Below are 14,943 nucleotides of genomic sequence, written 5' to 3' on the forward strand. Positions count from 1 at the left end.
CTTTCATGTTCTGATGGATGCTGTGAACTTTCATTCTGCATCTGAGTGATTTCTGTTTGGCGAGAGCTGAAATTAATTATAGCTCCATCAATTATTGTTTGCATTTTCTCAAGAGAACAACAAGAAATGGCTTCATGTGCAATATTCATTCTGTTGGTTCATAATTTCTGTAACTCTTTTATAACCTGGTTTACAGCTAGGGATGGGTATCGTTAAGATTTTAGCTGGTATTACTACTCTTACCGATACTGCTTAACGGTCCGGTACTTTAACGGTATTCTTATCGGTACTTTGTGTTGTGTTACACAGCCGAAAACTTTGCATTTCTCTGTCTGCACATAATGCACTTTTGAAAGATGCTTTGACAGATTGCTTGTGTTTCCGCCCTTACATGCAAAAATGTTTTTGCACTTATGACAACCAGCGTTGTCTGCATCAACTCTAGTGAAGTATAACCACACTTTGGAACGTTTAACTGTCTCCGCCTTCATCACTCTTTGTATTAAGCAGGAGTTTTCGTACTGTAAGTGGCCATTCACATATCGCGTCTAAAAACGCGTGGAAAATGCTAGGCACAATGCGGTGCAGATGCGTCGCGACAGCGTCGTTTCCATTATGAGCATGCATACCGCGCGCCTACATTTGAAATAACGAACTTGAGTGCGCAAAAGACGTGATATGTGAACGGCCCCTTTTGCGTGTGTGTGCGCATGAGATTTCGCAGATATCACAGACAAACGTCTTAATATGATCGCACATTAGAAATGTTTGGTGAGATAAAAAGTGAACGATAACATAATTAAGCAAAAATACATAGTACCTTAATTTTTTCCCCTACAGTACTGAAAGCAGAACCGATACGTCAGATCTTACTGATACCGGTCTTTCATAATTTAGCCCCGAGGCCATTTTAATACCTGGTTTCGGTACCCATCCCTATTTACAGCCACATTTAATTTGGGGTTAGGTAACGTATTATACGTTTGTTAGTAACAGTGTAGTCCAGAGTGATGAAGCTCACTTCCTGCGATACAATGTTATGCTAGAATGTAGTGCCATATCATTGAATATTAATGAGCTTTCAGCAGTTGCAGAAATAATCACATGCTGTTTAGTTTCAGCATCTGAGGGGAATTAGGTCATTGAAGTCATGAAGATACTATTTAATTTTATTATTTTAATACGAAAAGTCAGTTTTAGATGGACAACTGTTAAAACATTGGTTATTAGTTATGCTTTAGATTAAAACAGCTGTCACATCTTAAATGTGATTGAATCACTCGGAAAATAGACTTGACAGTTGGCCGCTTCTTTATTTATTTATTTGTTTGTTTGTTTTGGGTGGGGGTGGGGGGGGGGGGGTTCTTTTGAAAGCATATCTGTGCTGATCACAGGAGAAACCCCCAAACAGAGCAGAGTCGAGAGACGCTCCATTAGAGGATGAGAGCGTCGCTGTGATTCAGAGCCCGTCCTCTGATGATCTGATGTGTCATGATGGTTTGTTTCATGTGGCGGCAGCATGAGTCCCGATCACTGACATCCTGATGGCAACGGGTGATGCTTTAATTAAAACACAATCAGATAAATGGACTGTAGCAATTTCAGAAATCCATTTCACGTCCTCTTTGCTCAAATTGGGAGAAGGATGTTTGATGCTTCTGCCTTCTCTCTCTCTCTCTCTCTCTCTCTCTCTCTATCTCTCTTTCTCATATTTAGTTTTAAAAATATATATTTTGAGCAGAGTAGATTTTGCATTTTATGGAGGGAACTTGTTGCCATGATGCTGAGGTGTTGTTTGTAGTTGTTTGTGATTGTGATTGAGTGTTTCTGAGTGATTGTAAGTCTGTCTCTGTGGTGCTTGACTGGTTGTTATGTGTTGCTAGGTTGTTTGAGTGGTTGTTACTGTGTTGTTAGGGTGTTTGAGTGGCTGTTAGGGTGTTTTTAGGGTGTTAGAGTGGCTATTAGTGTGTTGCTAGGGCGTTTGAGTGGCTGTTAGTGTGTTGCTAGGGCGTTTGAGGGGCTGTTAATGTGTTGCTAGGGCGTTAGAGTGGCTGTTAGTGTGTTGCTAGGGCGTTTGAGGGGCTGTTAGTGTGTTGCTAGGGCGTTTGAGTGGCTGTTAGTGTGTTGCTAGGGCGTTTGAGTGGCTGTTAGTGTGTTGCTAGGGCGTTAGAGTGGCTGTTAGTGTGTTGCTAGGGCGTTTGAGGGGCTGTTAATGTGTTGCTAGGGCGTTAGAGTGGCTGTTAGTGTGTTGCTAGGGCGTTTGAGGGGCTGTTAGTGTGTTGCTAGGGCGTTTGAGTGGCTGTTAGTGTGTTGCTAGGGCGTTTGAGTGGCTGTTAGTGTGTTGCTAGGGCGTTAGAGTGGCTGTTAGTGTGTTGCTAGGGCGTTTGAGGGGCTGTTAATGTGTTGCTAGGGCGTTAGAGTGGCCGTTAGTGTGTTGCTAGGGCGTTTGAGGGGCTGTTAATGTGTTGCTATGGCGTTTGAGTGGCTGTTAGTGTGTTGTTAGGGCGTTTGAGGGGCTGTTAGTGTGTTGTTAGGGCGTTTGAGGGGCTGTTAATGTGTTGCTATGGCATTTGAGTGGCTGTTAGTGTGTTGCTAGGGCGTTTGAGTGACTGTTAATGTGTTGCTATGGCGTTTGAGTGGCTGTTAGTGTGTTGCTAGGGCGTTTGAGGGGCTGTTAGTGTGTTGCTAGGGCATTAGAGTGGCTGTTAGTGTGTTGCTAGGGCGTTTGAGGGGCTGTTAATGTGTTGCTAGGGCGTTAGAGTGGCTGTTAGTGTGTTGCTAGGGCGTTTGAGTGACTGTTAATGTGTTGCTATGGCGTTTGAGTGGCTGTTAGTGTGTTGCTAGGGCGTTTGAGGGGCTGTTAGTATGTTGCTAGGGCATTAGAGTGGCTGTTAGTGTGTTGCTAGGGCGTTAGAGTGGCTGTTAGTGTGTTGCTAGGGCGTTTGAGTGACTGTTAATGTGTTGCTATGGCGTTTGAGTGGCTGTTAGTGTGTTGCTAGGGCGTTTGAGGGGCTGTTAGTGTGTTGCTAGGGCGTTTGAGTGGCTGTTAGTGTGTTGCTAGGGCGTTTGAGTGGCTGTTAGTGTGTTGCTAGGGCGTTTGAGTGGCTGTTAGTGTGTTGCTAGGGCGTTTGAGTGGATGTTAGTGTGTTGCTAGGGCGTTTGAGTGGCTGTTAGTGTGTTGTTAGGGCGTTTGAGTGGCTGTTAGTTTGTTGTTAGGGCGTTTGAAAGGCTGTTAGTGTGTTGCTAGGGCGTTTGAGTGGTTGTTAGTGTGTTGCTAGGGCATTTGAGGGGCTGTTAGTGTGTTGCTAGGGCGTTTGAGTGGTTGTTAGTGTGTTGCTAGGGCGTTTGAGGGACTGTTAGTGTGTTGTTAGGGTGTTTGAGTGATTGTTAGTGTGTTGCTAGGGTTTTTTAGTGGCTGTTAGTGTGTTGCTAGGGCGTTTGAGTGGCTGTTAGTGTGTTGCTAGGGCGTTTGAGTGGCTGTTAGTGTGTTGCTAGGGCGTTTGAGTGGCTGTTAGTGTGTTGCTAGGGCGTTTGAGTGGCTGTTAGGGTGTTTGAGTGGTTTGAAAGGCTGTTAGTGTGTTGCTAGGGCGTTTGAGTGGTTTTTATGGCGTTTGGCTTGTTGTTGGTGTGTTGCTGTGTTGTTTGCTGATCATGTTTCTCTGATCTCCCAGTATCTGTATGTTTTGGGTCTCTCCTTCACTGTGTCTGTAGGTTTTATCGCACAGCAGATGAAAATCTCTCGTCTCTTTGCTTGACATCAGTGTGTTATCTGTGTTCTGTTGATCTGGAGTTATGAAGTTATCACTCAAGGTTTTCTGAGGCTGCCACTTTTTTCAATCTATAGGCCAGAACACACCAAGCTGACTTCAAAGAACTAGCGGCGATGAAAGCCGAGGGGAAACCGAAACAAAGATATACAAGAATAACGCAGCTATACGAATCGTAAACAAAGCAGCGCTTGCTTACCATTACGAATATCAGTAACATTGATAACTTTAATCATTTTAAGCAGCTTTTGTTGTTATGAAAACATTCATGTATTAGAATGATTGTGAAAGATCACGTAAAATTTAAACAGCCTTCTTAAACAGTCTGTACCGCCTTGTTTTCATCACTTTTGCTTTAAATCTCTGGCGCTGACTCGTTATTACTCTCTCCGATAGCCCCTTTCGGGCAAACTGCTGGCGACGTGAGCCTGACGAGAGCCGACGAGTGGAACACACTAAACAAACTAGTAATTGTAGTGCAGGTCAATGTGGAAAAATGAAAGCGCTGCTGTTTTCTTTTAAATTTTCTCATTGAAAATTGTTCATGCAATGCAAACCATTTGTATAGTTGCATCATTTTCTTTCATGCAAAATTCAATTTCTTATGATTTGTTTTGATTTTGAGTAAAGTCTGATACTCGTGTGTGTTTCAGTCTGTTCCAGCATTACTGTTACGCTCGTGGAGGGATGCGACACACCTCATACACCTGCATCTGTGGAAGGTAAACACACCACTAACAAACACAAACCATTAGAAAAGTCACGAATCAGCCACGTACAGAAAACGAAATGTTCTGGTCAGCAGCACAGAGACTGTTGCTGTAATTACTGATGTTCTTAAGGAGTGTTACACAAACAGCACAAGAACTTACAGTGCAATAACAGACCAGAGGAAATCATTACCGCTGTGTGTGTGTTCCCTGAGAAGCTCTTAGTGTCAGATATCATTTTGTCTCCAGAGCAAAAGCACGTCTTGGATTACAAAGTTAAATCACACCAAACATCTGGATGAATAAATATATTTCAGATGTGTTTTGGACTTGATCTTAAATGCATAGTTTACTTAAAAAAGTTTGTTAACCTGCAAAAATGTAAAACACACTATAACAGTGTTGTGCAAGTGAAGTGCATTATTTTCAAGTGTTTTGCAATCATATGATTGTGTGATGAACAGACTCTTATTTGAATCCTTTTTTTTTCCTTTGCGGATCTTAAATACTTTTCATGCATATTCAGACCTGGCACATCACGATCAGTTATAATAAATAACCTAAATTTGAGGTTTTGTCGCACAATTTGTTTTCTGTGGAAGTCGAGTGTAATTTCATGTCTGAAAATACAAATCCAATAGGAGGTTCAGTACTTATGCAACCATTATTGAACATAGAAGCATTGCAAAACTTCACTGTACCACTAATGCATTTCTCACTGTGACTGAGTTTTTTGGGTTTTATGTTAATAACATATAAATTTTGTTCAGTGGGAATAACTCCTCCATCCTGCATTACGGACACGCCGGGGCTCCCAATGACAAAACCATCCAGGATGGAGACATGTGGTGAGTTGTTTCTTGATTACTTCAGTCAGATTGGTTCTGTTGTTGATTGTTGCTGGTTTTGCAGACAGTGTAGTGTTGGATATTTCTCTCTTCAGTAGTTCAGGCTGCATCATCTCTTTATGAGCAGTCGCACACTGACCCCTGCTGGACAGGAACTAGAAACACATTTTTCATTTTTGCAAGCACGTTTAAGATATAATGAGAAAATCATGAATTATTAACAGTAGCAGCTAATTAACTACAACCAGAGCATTCAATTTTATATTCACATCCAGTGTAATCTATTTTATATTAAATTTTAAAATAATAATAATAATAATATAATTTTAAAAACCAAAACAGGTTTCTGTAAGTTTGATTTTTTTTCCCCGTAATTTAAAATTATATATCCGTACAAATAATAATTAAAGCAATACTTAGATGAGCAAAATTTCTTTCATATATTTAGTATTACACTTCAGTTTTTTAAAGAAATTATAATGATTTTTTCCTTTTATAACTTGTATATTTTAAAGTATGCTTTCTAGGTTTTTTTTCCTTTGCATTCTATTAAACTTTTTTTGTAATATCCTGTGCATTGAGTTCTATTAAATTGTTTCTTCAAATCATAAATGTTTGTTGAAATCTGTAGTAATAAAAAAAAATGCAATGTAAAAATTTTATCTAATTAAATTTTAATTTTAATAGAACAAGAATAGAAACCTCAGTATTTGATGATTGTCACCAAATCATTAAACTAAATCCAAATCATAGAAGTGGTTTAGATGTGATCTCAGGCTGGTGTGGAGGGATGGTTTCCTGTAAGAACTCTTCTCTTCCTGTCTGATTGTTTTCCTGGCAGTCTGTTTGACATGGGCGGTGAATATTACTGCTACTCCTCCGACATCACCTGCTCTTTCCCGGTCAACGGCAAGTTCACCGCAGACCAGAGAGCCATTTATGAAGCCGTGCTGAAGTCCTCCAGGGCAGTGTTGGCTGCCATTAAACCAGGTACAAACACAGAAGAATCCCAGCCGAAACTGCTTTCAGACTACAGAGACAAACAAATGACATGTTCACAGTATGGAGGAACTGCTCTGATTCTGTTTTGACACATACTGTATTTTTCAGCCTATAAGTCGCACCTGAAAAAAAACATGTATAAGTTGCACTGGACTATAAGTCCCATTTATTTAGAACCAAGAACCAAAAGAAAACATTACCGTCTCCAGCCGCGAGAGGGCGCTCTATGTGTTCAGTGTAGACTACAGGAGCAGTGAGCAGCATAGAGCGCCCTCTGGTGGCTCGAGACGGTAATGTTTTCTATTGGTTCATTTCTCTCGGTTCATTTCTCCTGGTTCATGTCAAATTAATTTTTATAAACCTGACTATAAGTCACAGGACCAGCCAAACTATGAAAAAAGTGCGACATATAGTCCGGAAAATACGGTAGTTAGTCCTTTCTGTTGACAAAAGCGGCATTTATTTGATCAAAAATGCAGGAGATTTGTGAAATATTATTGCAATTTCAAAAAACTTTTCTATGTGATATTTATAGCGAGATTGAATTTGTTTTATTGTGATCAAAGCTGAATTTTTTAGCATCAATACTCTGTCACATGATCTTTCAGAAATCATTCTAAGATGCTGATTTGCTGCCCAAGAAACATTTCTGATCATTAGTAGTTAAAAACGGCTGTGCTGCTTCATATTTTTGTGGAAATTGATGCATGGTTATTTTTCAGGATTCTTTAATTAGATCAAAAGAACAACATTTTTTTTGAAATAGAAGTGTTCCTGTAACATTATGAATGTCTTCACTGTCACTTTTGATCAATATAGTTGATCCCAGCTGAATAAAAAGTCAATTTCTCAATTTCCAAACTTATTATTTAAGAATGCTCTTCCTGAAGAACAAACAGACCCCGTCTTTGATTGAGCGCTGAATCCTCAGCTGTGAAATGACCTCTGACCTCTGACCTCTGACCTGATGCTCAGGTGTGAAGTGGACAGACATGCATCGTCTGGCGGACCGGGTTCACCTGGAGGAGCTGGTGAAGATCGGGATCCTGCGTGGGAGCGTGGAGGAGATGCTGAAGGTTCACCTGGGCTCTGTGTTCATGCCACACGGTCTGGGTCACCTGCTGGGCATCGACGTCCACGACGTGGGAGGATATCCAGAGGTCAGTTCTGATCACAACAAAACTCCATAGCGTTGGAAACAAAAACTCAAGCGATATGCATATGCATTTTATTACTGGAAGTTAAGACACATCAGCTAATTATAATTATGTGTCACTACATCACAATCTTAGAGCCCTGGTTGAATTTTAATCAAAGATAAATCTTAAAATGTATCCAATAAAGCTGGATATCTTTTTTTTTTTTTTTTTTTTTTTTTTTGGTTGACAAATATTTGGGTGACAAATATAATGTAACAAATAAACACCAAAATGTTATAAATTGAAACCATTCATCAATTTAAGTAACAGATGTTACACATACTAAATGTGATGTTATAAATCAGAGAGTTCCGGTCCTTGATTCTGATTGGCTGAGCTGCGTTTGTTGCTGTTGTAAATCTCACTATAAACACACACCTTTGTTTACTTTTGAGTGTTGCTCGGCAACCACTTTGTTGGAACCACAAATGTTTCTGAGAACTACATTGTTTGGTGAAAGAATACTGTTTTTATTAATATCATTTATCTATATTTTTTATCTGATTTATTTTATGAAACCTTACTGTATATATGGAATAAACATTTTATTAAAGCAGTAAGCCCCAAGAAGTCATGGTTTACAGTGAATTTATAACAGTTAAAAGAGTTTTAGGCACTCCGCTTCGTGTTATGCCTAACAACGGCCCTTAGCTGTTATAAATTCACTGTAAACCACGGCTTCTTGTGGTTTATTGCTTTTTTACCACACGCATAAAAAGTGGGTCACATAAAGCCATATACTGTACTGTACTGTACTGTAGAGCAAATCTCAGTTGCTTGATAGTTTTTATCATCGTCACATGGAAGCTAGATTATTGTCCAGTTCTAAACTGCTAAATGCAACTATAAGACACTATTATAATAAATATTAACATTATACATTTCTGAAAAACTGCAGCCATGTTTATTTTGGAAAGCATTATACAAATGGAATGTCCGTGTGCTAATATTTTAGAAAACAATCATTTTGTTTTCATTTTATATGAAACTATAAATGACGTTTTCATAGTGATCAAACTTGTTTGTTTCAAAAGATCAAGGGAAATATTTTCCTGACTTTGTAAAGCTATTTTTTAAGGGCCAAAATAAAGCTTAAGATTATATCCAAATATCCAACTACATTTATATTAAAATGTATTACAATATTTTTTTTTTATTAAATGAACTACATTTCAATGCAAAAACACTGTCTCTGATGTCTGATTAAATCAAATACAGCAGCAGCTGAAGTGTGTGTGTGTGTTTCAGGGCATCGAGCGCATTGACGAGCCGGGGCTGAAGAGTCTGCGGATGGGCCGTGTGGTGCAGGAGCGCATGGTCCTCACGGTGGAGCCGGGAATCTATTTCATCAACCACCTGCTGGATACAGCACTCAACTCCCCGGCGCAGTGCGGCTTCATCAATAATGGCGTCCTGACGCGCTTCCGCGGCTTCGGCGGGGTCAGATCACACCACACTTATCACACACAAACCACTTACTGTATATGCTCCAGCAGATGCACATCAATGCTATTACAAAGAAACTAATGACAGATTTCTTGATCAGTCCATAACTGGGCCTTATTTTCTAAAACACCACATGATTTTGTACTGGTTGATGATATGTCTGTGTATAATATGCTATTGTTTATGCATAATCACACATAAATTATATCCATATATTATTAATTTATCAAAAGCACTAAAGCTCAGATGTTTGAAACAATACTGAATATATAATATTAAATGCTGTAATTTGTATACAATTAAACATATCATTAATTATATAAATATATAATGCACATAAAAACATTATATAAGCATGTGTGTGTGTGTGTGTGTGTGTGTGTGTGTGTGTGTGTGTGTGTGTGTGTGTGTGTGTGTGTGTGTGTGTTTATATATATATGTGACCCTGCAGCACAAAAGCAGTTTGAAGTCTCTGGGGTATATTTGTAGCAATAGCTAAAAAAAAAAAAACATTGCATGTGTCAAAATTATACATTTTTCTTTTATGCCAAAAATCATTAGGATATTAAGGAAAGATCATGTTCCATGAAGATATTTTGAACTTTTCCTTCCGTAATTATATCAAAACTTAATTTCGATTAGTAATATGCATTGCTAAGAACTTCATTGGAACAACTTTAAAGGTGATTTTCTCAATATTAAAATTTTTTTGCACACTCAGATTCCAGATTTTAAAATAGTTCTATCTCAAACAAATATCGTCTGATCCTAATAAACCAGACATCACTGGAAAGCTTTGAAAATGGACACTTAAGACTGGTTTTGTGCTCTAGGGTCACATACAGTGTTTTATCCTCATATAACGTTTTAATCAAAAGCACTAAAGTTCTATTGTTTCAAATACATTTCTGAAAGTCCAGACATTATTTTTGTGAGTATTGATCATCGTGTGTGTGTGTGTGTCTCTGTCTCAGGTGCGTATTGAGGATGATATCGCGGTGACAGCTGACGGCGTGGAGCTGCTGACCTGCGTTCCTCGAACCGTGGAGGAGATCGAGGCCTTCATGGCGGATGAAACGTCCAAACCCTTCAGTCCCATCAGCAGCCAGAAACTCTGAAGAGATGATGACATCACGACACTCCTTTTCTTCAACATATCAGACTTACACATGTATCTGAGTAAAGGAATGGCTTTGATATTTCACATTATAAAGGGAAATCAATCAATCACGTGACAGCTGTTCTTTGACTTCTTTGATGTGAGTCAGTGAATTAATTTACAGGATCATTTATGCTTTCATGTAGCAGCCGTGTAACACTTTGTGTTTTAATCGTCAGAGCTTGATATTCTTAATAACAGCAGCTCTGAACTTTACTCAATTCATTCGCATCATTCTGTATGCCTTTTGCAAGTTTGTAAGACAATGCAATGCTTATTTTTAATAAAGGTCTGATTTTTCTAGCATCATTTAGAATCGTGTGTGAATTGATATTTACTCGTTCTGAAAATAACGTCAGTCAAACCTCAAATAATAAACTCAAACTGAAATTGATGGAATAGCAGAGAGCAAAGATCCAGACGCTCAATGTGACAGTAGGAATGAAGTGCTGTGTTGCAGTGAGACAAACATTTTTTTAATTAACCGTTAATATATGATTTCACCTAAAGAACCGTATTATTGTCAGATTAGAAATGTTGCTGAAGTAAGTATTGCCTTAGATGCATGCATATAAACCAATAGATTGAGTGTGTTACAGTACAAAGATAGCTGTTTAATCACCTGACTTCCTTTAAATGAACTTCTTTCCGGTAAATCAGAGGGTGCATCATTGATCGTGTTCACATCATAGCAATGGTGCAAGTCATTTTGGCATCCACAGAAAGGAGTGTCTTAAATATAACTCACTCAATGTTACCTTCTGGGTAATTGTTGTTTGTCTAAAATAACCATCAGTTGAGTGACGTTGGATAATGTTAGCTCGCATATCGTTAGATCAATTCTAGAATTCTACTTCTAATGCTACTTCTATTTTGAATTCTATTTTGGTCTCACGCATGTCATCATGTAACGTTTTTTTTCTGTAGATTGTTTCCAGCCGTTCAGTTGTGGTTCTCGTGAAAGCTCAGCTCTTCTCTGAAATCTTCCAGATGACGTGGTTTCATTTTTTAAATAAGGGCGGGCACTCTTAGGTGTGTTGTTGTAGGTCTGGTCGTGTGAGATGTTGAATGATTTTCATTCCTGAATGAGTCATATTTGCATACTGGTGCATTTATATTATCAAACCATCTAAACCAGATGTGCACCGCTTCTGCAGGAGTGAAGAAGAGAGAGACGTTTGTTTGTGCAATTATGGTCCAAAAATATTAACATTAACTCAGGGTTTATGAAAGTACAGTGTGAAACTTCGAAACCTAACAATCAGGATTCACTCGTATAAAACTGAATAGTTTAGTACCGTGGTTTCAGTTTCAGATTCATATGGACAAACCAGTCTGGAGATACGTGTTCATCTGTGTAGTGAATCAATAATGTGCAGAACTATGGTTTGCACAATCACAAGGGTTTATAAGGATGAGGAGGTTAACTATCTTCACACAAGCACTGACTAGAAATGGCTGATGAAGGACAGAGTGCTGACATTTCAGGTGAACATGGAGCAAGACATCTTGAAGAAAGAACTGATGGTCTGGAAGATAAAGATCTGGAAAACAAAACGGAAGACGCAAAAGTAGATCTGAGAAAGAAAGCAGAAAAGAACAAACTAAAAGGTCGGAGAATTAAAAGAAGAGCCAGAAACAGAAAACGAAGCTCTAGAAAAAGAAGAAACAGAAAACGAAAACGAAGCTCTAGAAAAAGAAGAGCTGCGAGAAGAAGAGAAGTTCTGCCAAAAACAAAAAGGCCTGAAAAAACTGATCTGGAGGAAGGGTTTGGAAATCTGGAAATCACTGGTCAGCAAGACTAGAAAAGAAGAGCATGTGAGGTACAACATTCAATAAACCTTCATTCTTCCAAAATAGCTATCAGTAGAAATGGTTTCAAATGAATGAATCATTATAATAGCCTTATATATATATATATATATATATATATATATATATATATAATTACCTTCATCTTCCATCTTTAAAAATGATTTAACTGTATTTACCACAACATGGATTTGGTCATCAATAAACAAAATATAGGAATACATACATTTTTTATTTATTTATTCATGCTGTGTTTATGCATGTAAGAGGTTGAATTTCATCATCTAATAGCAGCTGATGTGCTTTATTTGTGTATATTTGTTTACTCTTGAAATCATGGATATAACAGCAGTTTGTGTTTTGTCTCTTTCACACAGAGCTCAAGCCGTGAAGAGCTCGAGATCTGTATATCGCCTGACCAGACTTTAATGAATTTCTTAGATTTCTCTTCTCGGTCATATTGATGCCAGACTGTGATCTGACTCATTACATTATTATGATGTATATATGTCAGTGGGGTTTAACTGTGTTCTGTCTTTTACCAACAACTTACAGTAATTGCCTGTAACTAGCCAAAAAAACCTCCTGCAAAAATCAACCATATAAGCTGTCCGGTCTATGTCCAGCGTCCTCTTGTGGACCGAGTTTGTACATTTTACAGGAAAATTTACAGGATAGTTTTTTTTCTTCTTCTTCTTGCAATTTCTGAATGAAAATGGATTAAAGTAAATCCTGTGCACTATTTTTAGCAGTATACATTGTGTTTCTACCAATGGTCAGATAGTTGTACATTAGAAAGTATATAAAAAAGAAAACTTGCGATACGCCAGTACTCTCTCTCCAGTGTCCTCTGTTTGTTCAGTATATTCAAAGAATGGTTAGACAGACTTCTGTTAACATCCAAATCTAAATGTAATAGTATATTAGGAGTATGAGATGAGCGCATCATATACGGTGCATCATAAAACGAATGGTACAAACACAGCAAGCTGATTCTTCTTTGAACTTGAGGTTAATTTCAAGTAGACCTCCTTCAGAAATCTTAAATATATTTCCTTCATCTTTAGGCAAAATACTTTAAAACAAAACTATGATGATGTTTTTTTTCGGTATACCTTGTGTACTGCAATTCAGTGCTACAGGTAATATACATCAACATATGGTCTTTATATCATTGTCTTTATTGAATTTTATAATGTATATCTTTGTCATTTTGTATAGGCTTAACATTTGTCCTTTATTTTATTTTTTGTCTATTTGCCATAATATGTTTTGGAACTGTGTGCACGGGGTTTAACTTATTGTTGTATGATATGACAGTGGGGGGAAAAGAACAAGAAGTAAAACACATGCTATTGGTTCCAGTGATTAAAACTATAATTTATAAGCTGTATGAATTGTTTATTTGTTTGTGTGAATTGTATGCACATGGATTTCTGCATATGCCTGCATTGCAGTCCGGTGTATAGAAATGTATTAATTAATTTATTTGTTTATAGAGTGTTGTAAGCTGTTATTGTGCACTGAATGAAACATATAGCTCATAAAATCTGAGAGAAACAATAGGAGATGGTAGAGCAACATACAAGATCTGGAAGAAAGAAAACGTCATCTCAAATTAGAGAACAGAAGACGGAGACAGCAATGACTCAATTCAAAGGTACGACTTTCATAAAATCACATAACAGCAAATATTGTAGAACTTTATCTGAATACATAAGCATTAAAAATCAAAAGAAATGCTGGTAAAGCTCACATCATGAGCCTGCTGTTGTCACACTGTATGCTGTCATTTGTCATGCTGAAATCTGCAATTAATGTATTATAATGAATGCATGTTTGTTCTTGCATGCAATTACATTTAATGTTGCTGATACTTACACTTTTAGACAACTTGTTCTGTTTTGTACTTGTGCTTATGTTATGCATTCTAATGCATCTTATGCATTTTCTTTGCAGAATTTGCACATTTTTTAAAAAAGTCACATGCAATTCCAATGCATGAGGGGATTAAATGGTAATAGTTAAACAGAGAACAGAAAAAATATTAAATATCTGTAATGTTTGCTTGCAGATGTGGTTAGTTGTCACATGTTTTACTCCAATCAATATTTCTCAGGATGAGTTAAGTCTTTATATTTTCCTATAGATGTGAACATTTCAGTAACACTTTATATTAAAAAACAATTCTCACTATTAAATAGTTGCTTACTAGGATGCATAGCTTGTCTTGACTGTTTATTACTATTTATGTATAGCACATATTAATGACCATATTTTAAAACCCTTAATCATTAAACCTCATTCCTAAACTTGACCACTACTTTACTAACTATTAATTTTTAAGTTTATTTGTATAGCGCTTTTTACAATACAAAATCGTTACAAAGCAACTTTACAGAAAATTAGGAGTTTATTGAGCCAATAGTGAATATGTGTTCCCAAGTCAAAAGTGTTAACAATATTTTCACCATTATTAGCCTGAAGCCACAAGTTTTTTTTCTAACTAGCTTGCTAACAGAACTTTTAATTAAAACTGTATAAAATTAAAACATAAATTATGTCTTGCCGCAATACAATTCAAAGAGACATTCAAATTCAGTTCAAATCTACCTTCATTATTGTGAATCTTAAAGGTACAGGTTGTAGGTCCTGCCACTAGAGGGCGCACTACCAAAACAATAACAATCGCTTGGTTTGATGACGCTAAGAAGCAGCGTGGAATGATGGGATTTGTTGTCTTCTACCCATGGCCATCAATGAAACGGATGAGATCAAGTTTTATAAATGTTGTGTTTGATGTCATAATACATCAAACACAAGTTAAACGAGTTAAACGATTTGCGCGAGTAGATTACAAACAAAGTCAATGCAAAGACGCGATCAGACTATGGATAAGACGTGTCTTCGCGTGGGTCTAGAGATGCGATGCTCCGCATTTGGCGTGTATGACCCATAATACTAATCTTGCTGATCGTTATAATAGCATATGTTTTCTGT

The 14,943-nt window shown here is 37.6% G+C and overlaps 1 protein-coding gene across 1 annotated transcript in view; it reads left to right on the forward strand.

Moving 5' to 3' along the window:
• The window catches only part of LOC113118101 (xaa-Pro dipeptidase-like), a 52,803-nt gene extending 42,363 nt beyond the window's left edge, over nt 1–10,440 (forward strand). The window contains exons 10-15 of the mRNA XM_026287012.1: nt 4,421–4,489; nt 5,248–5,325; nt 6,167–6,315; nt 7,303–7,487; nt 8,775–8,966; nt 9,947–10,440. Coding sequence (XP_026142797.1) covers nt 4,421–4,489; nt 5,248–5,325; nt 6,167–6,315; nt 7,303–7,487; nt 8,775–8,966; nt 9,947–10,090 — 817 coding nt within the window. The 3' untranslated portion in view covers nt 10,091–10,440. The remainder of the gene's footprint in view (nt 1–4,420; nt 4,490–5,247; nt 5,326–6,166; nt 6,316–7,302; nt 7,488–8,774; nt 8,967–9,946) is intronic.
• Nucleotides 10,441–14,943: the final 4,503 nt, after the last annotated feature.

Source organism: Carassius auratus, chromosome 18 (genome assembly GCF_003368295.1).
Source record: "Carassius auratus strain Wakin chromosome 18, ASM336829v1, whole genome shotgun sequence".
NCBI classification, from domain to species: Eukaryota; Metazoa; Chordata; class Actinopteri; order Cypriniformes; family Cyprinidae; genus Carassius; species Carassius auratus.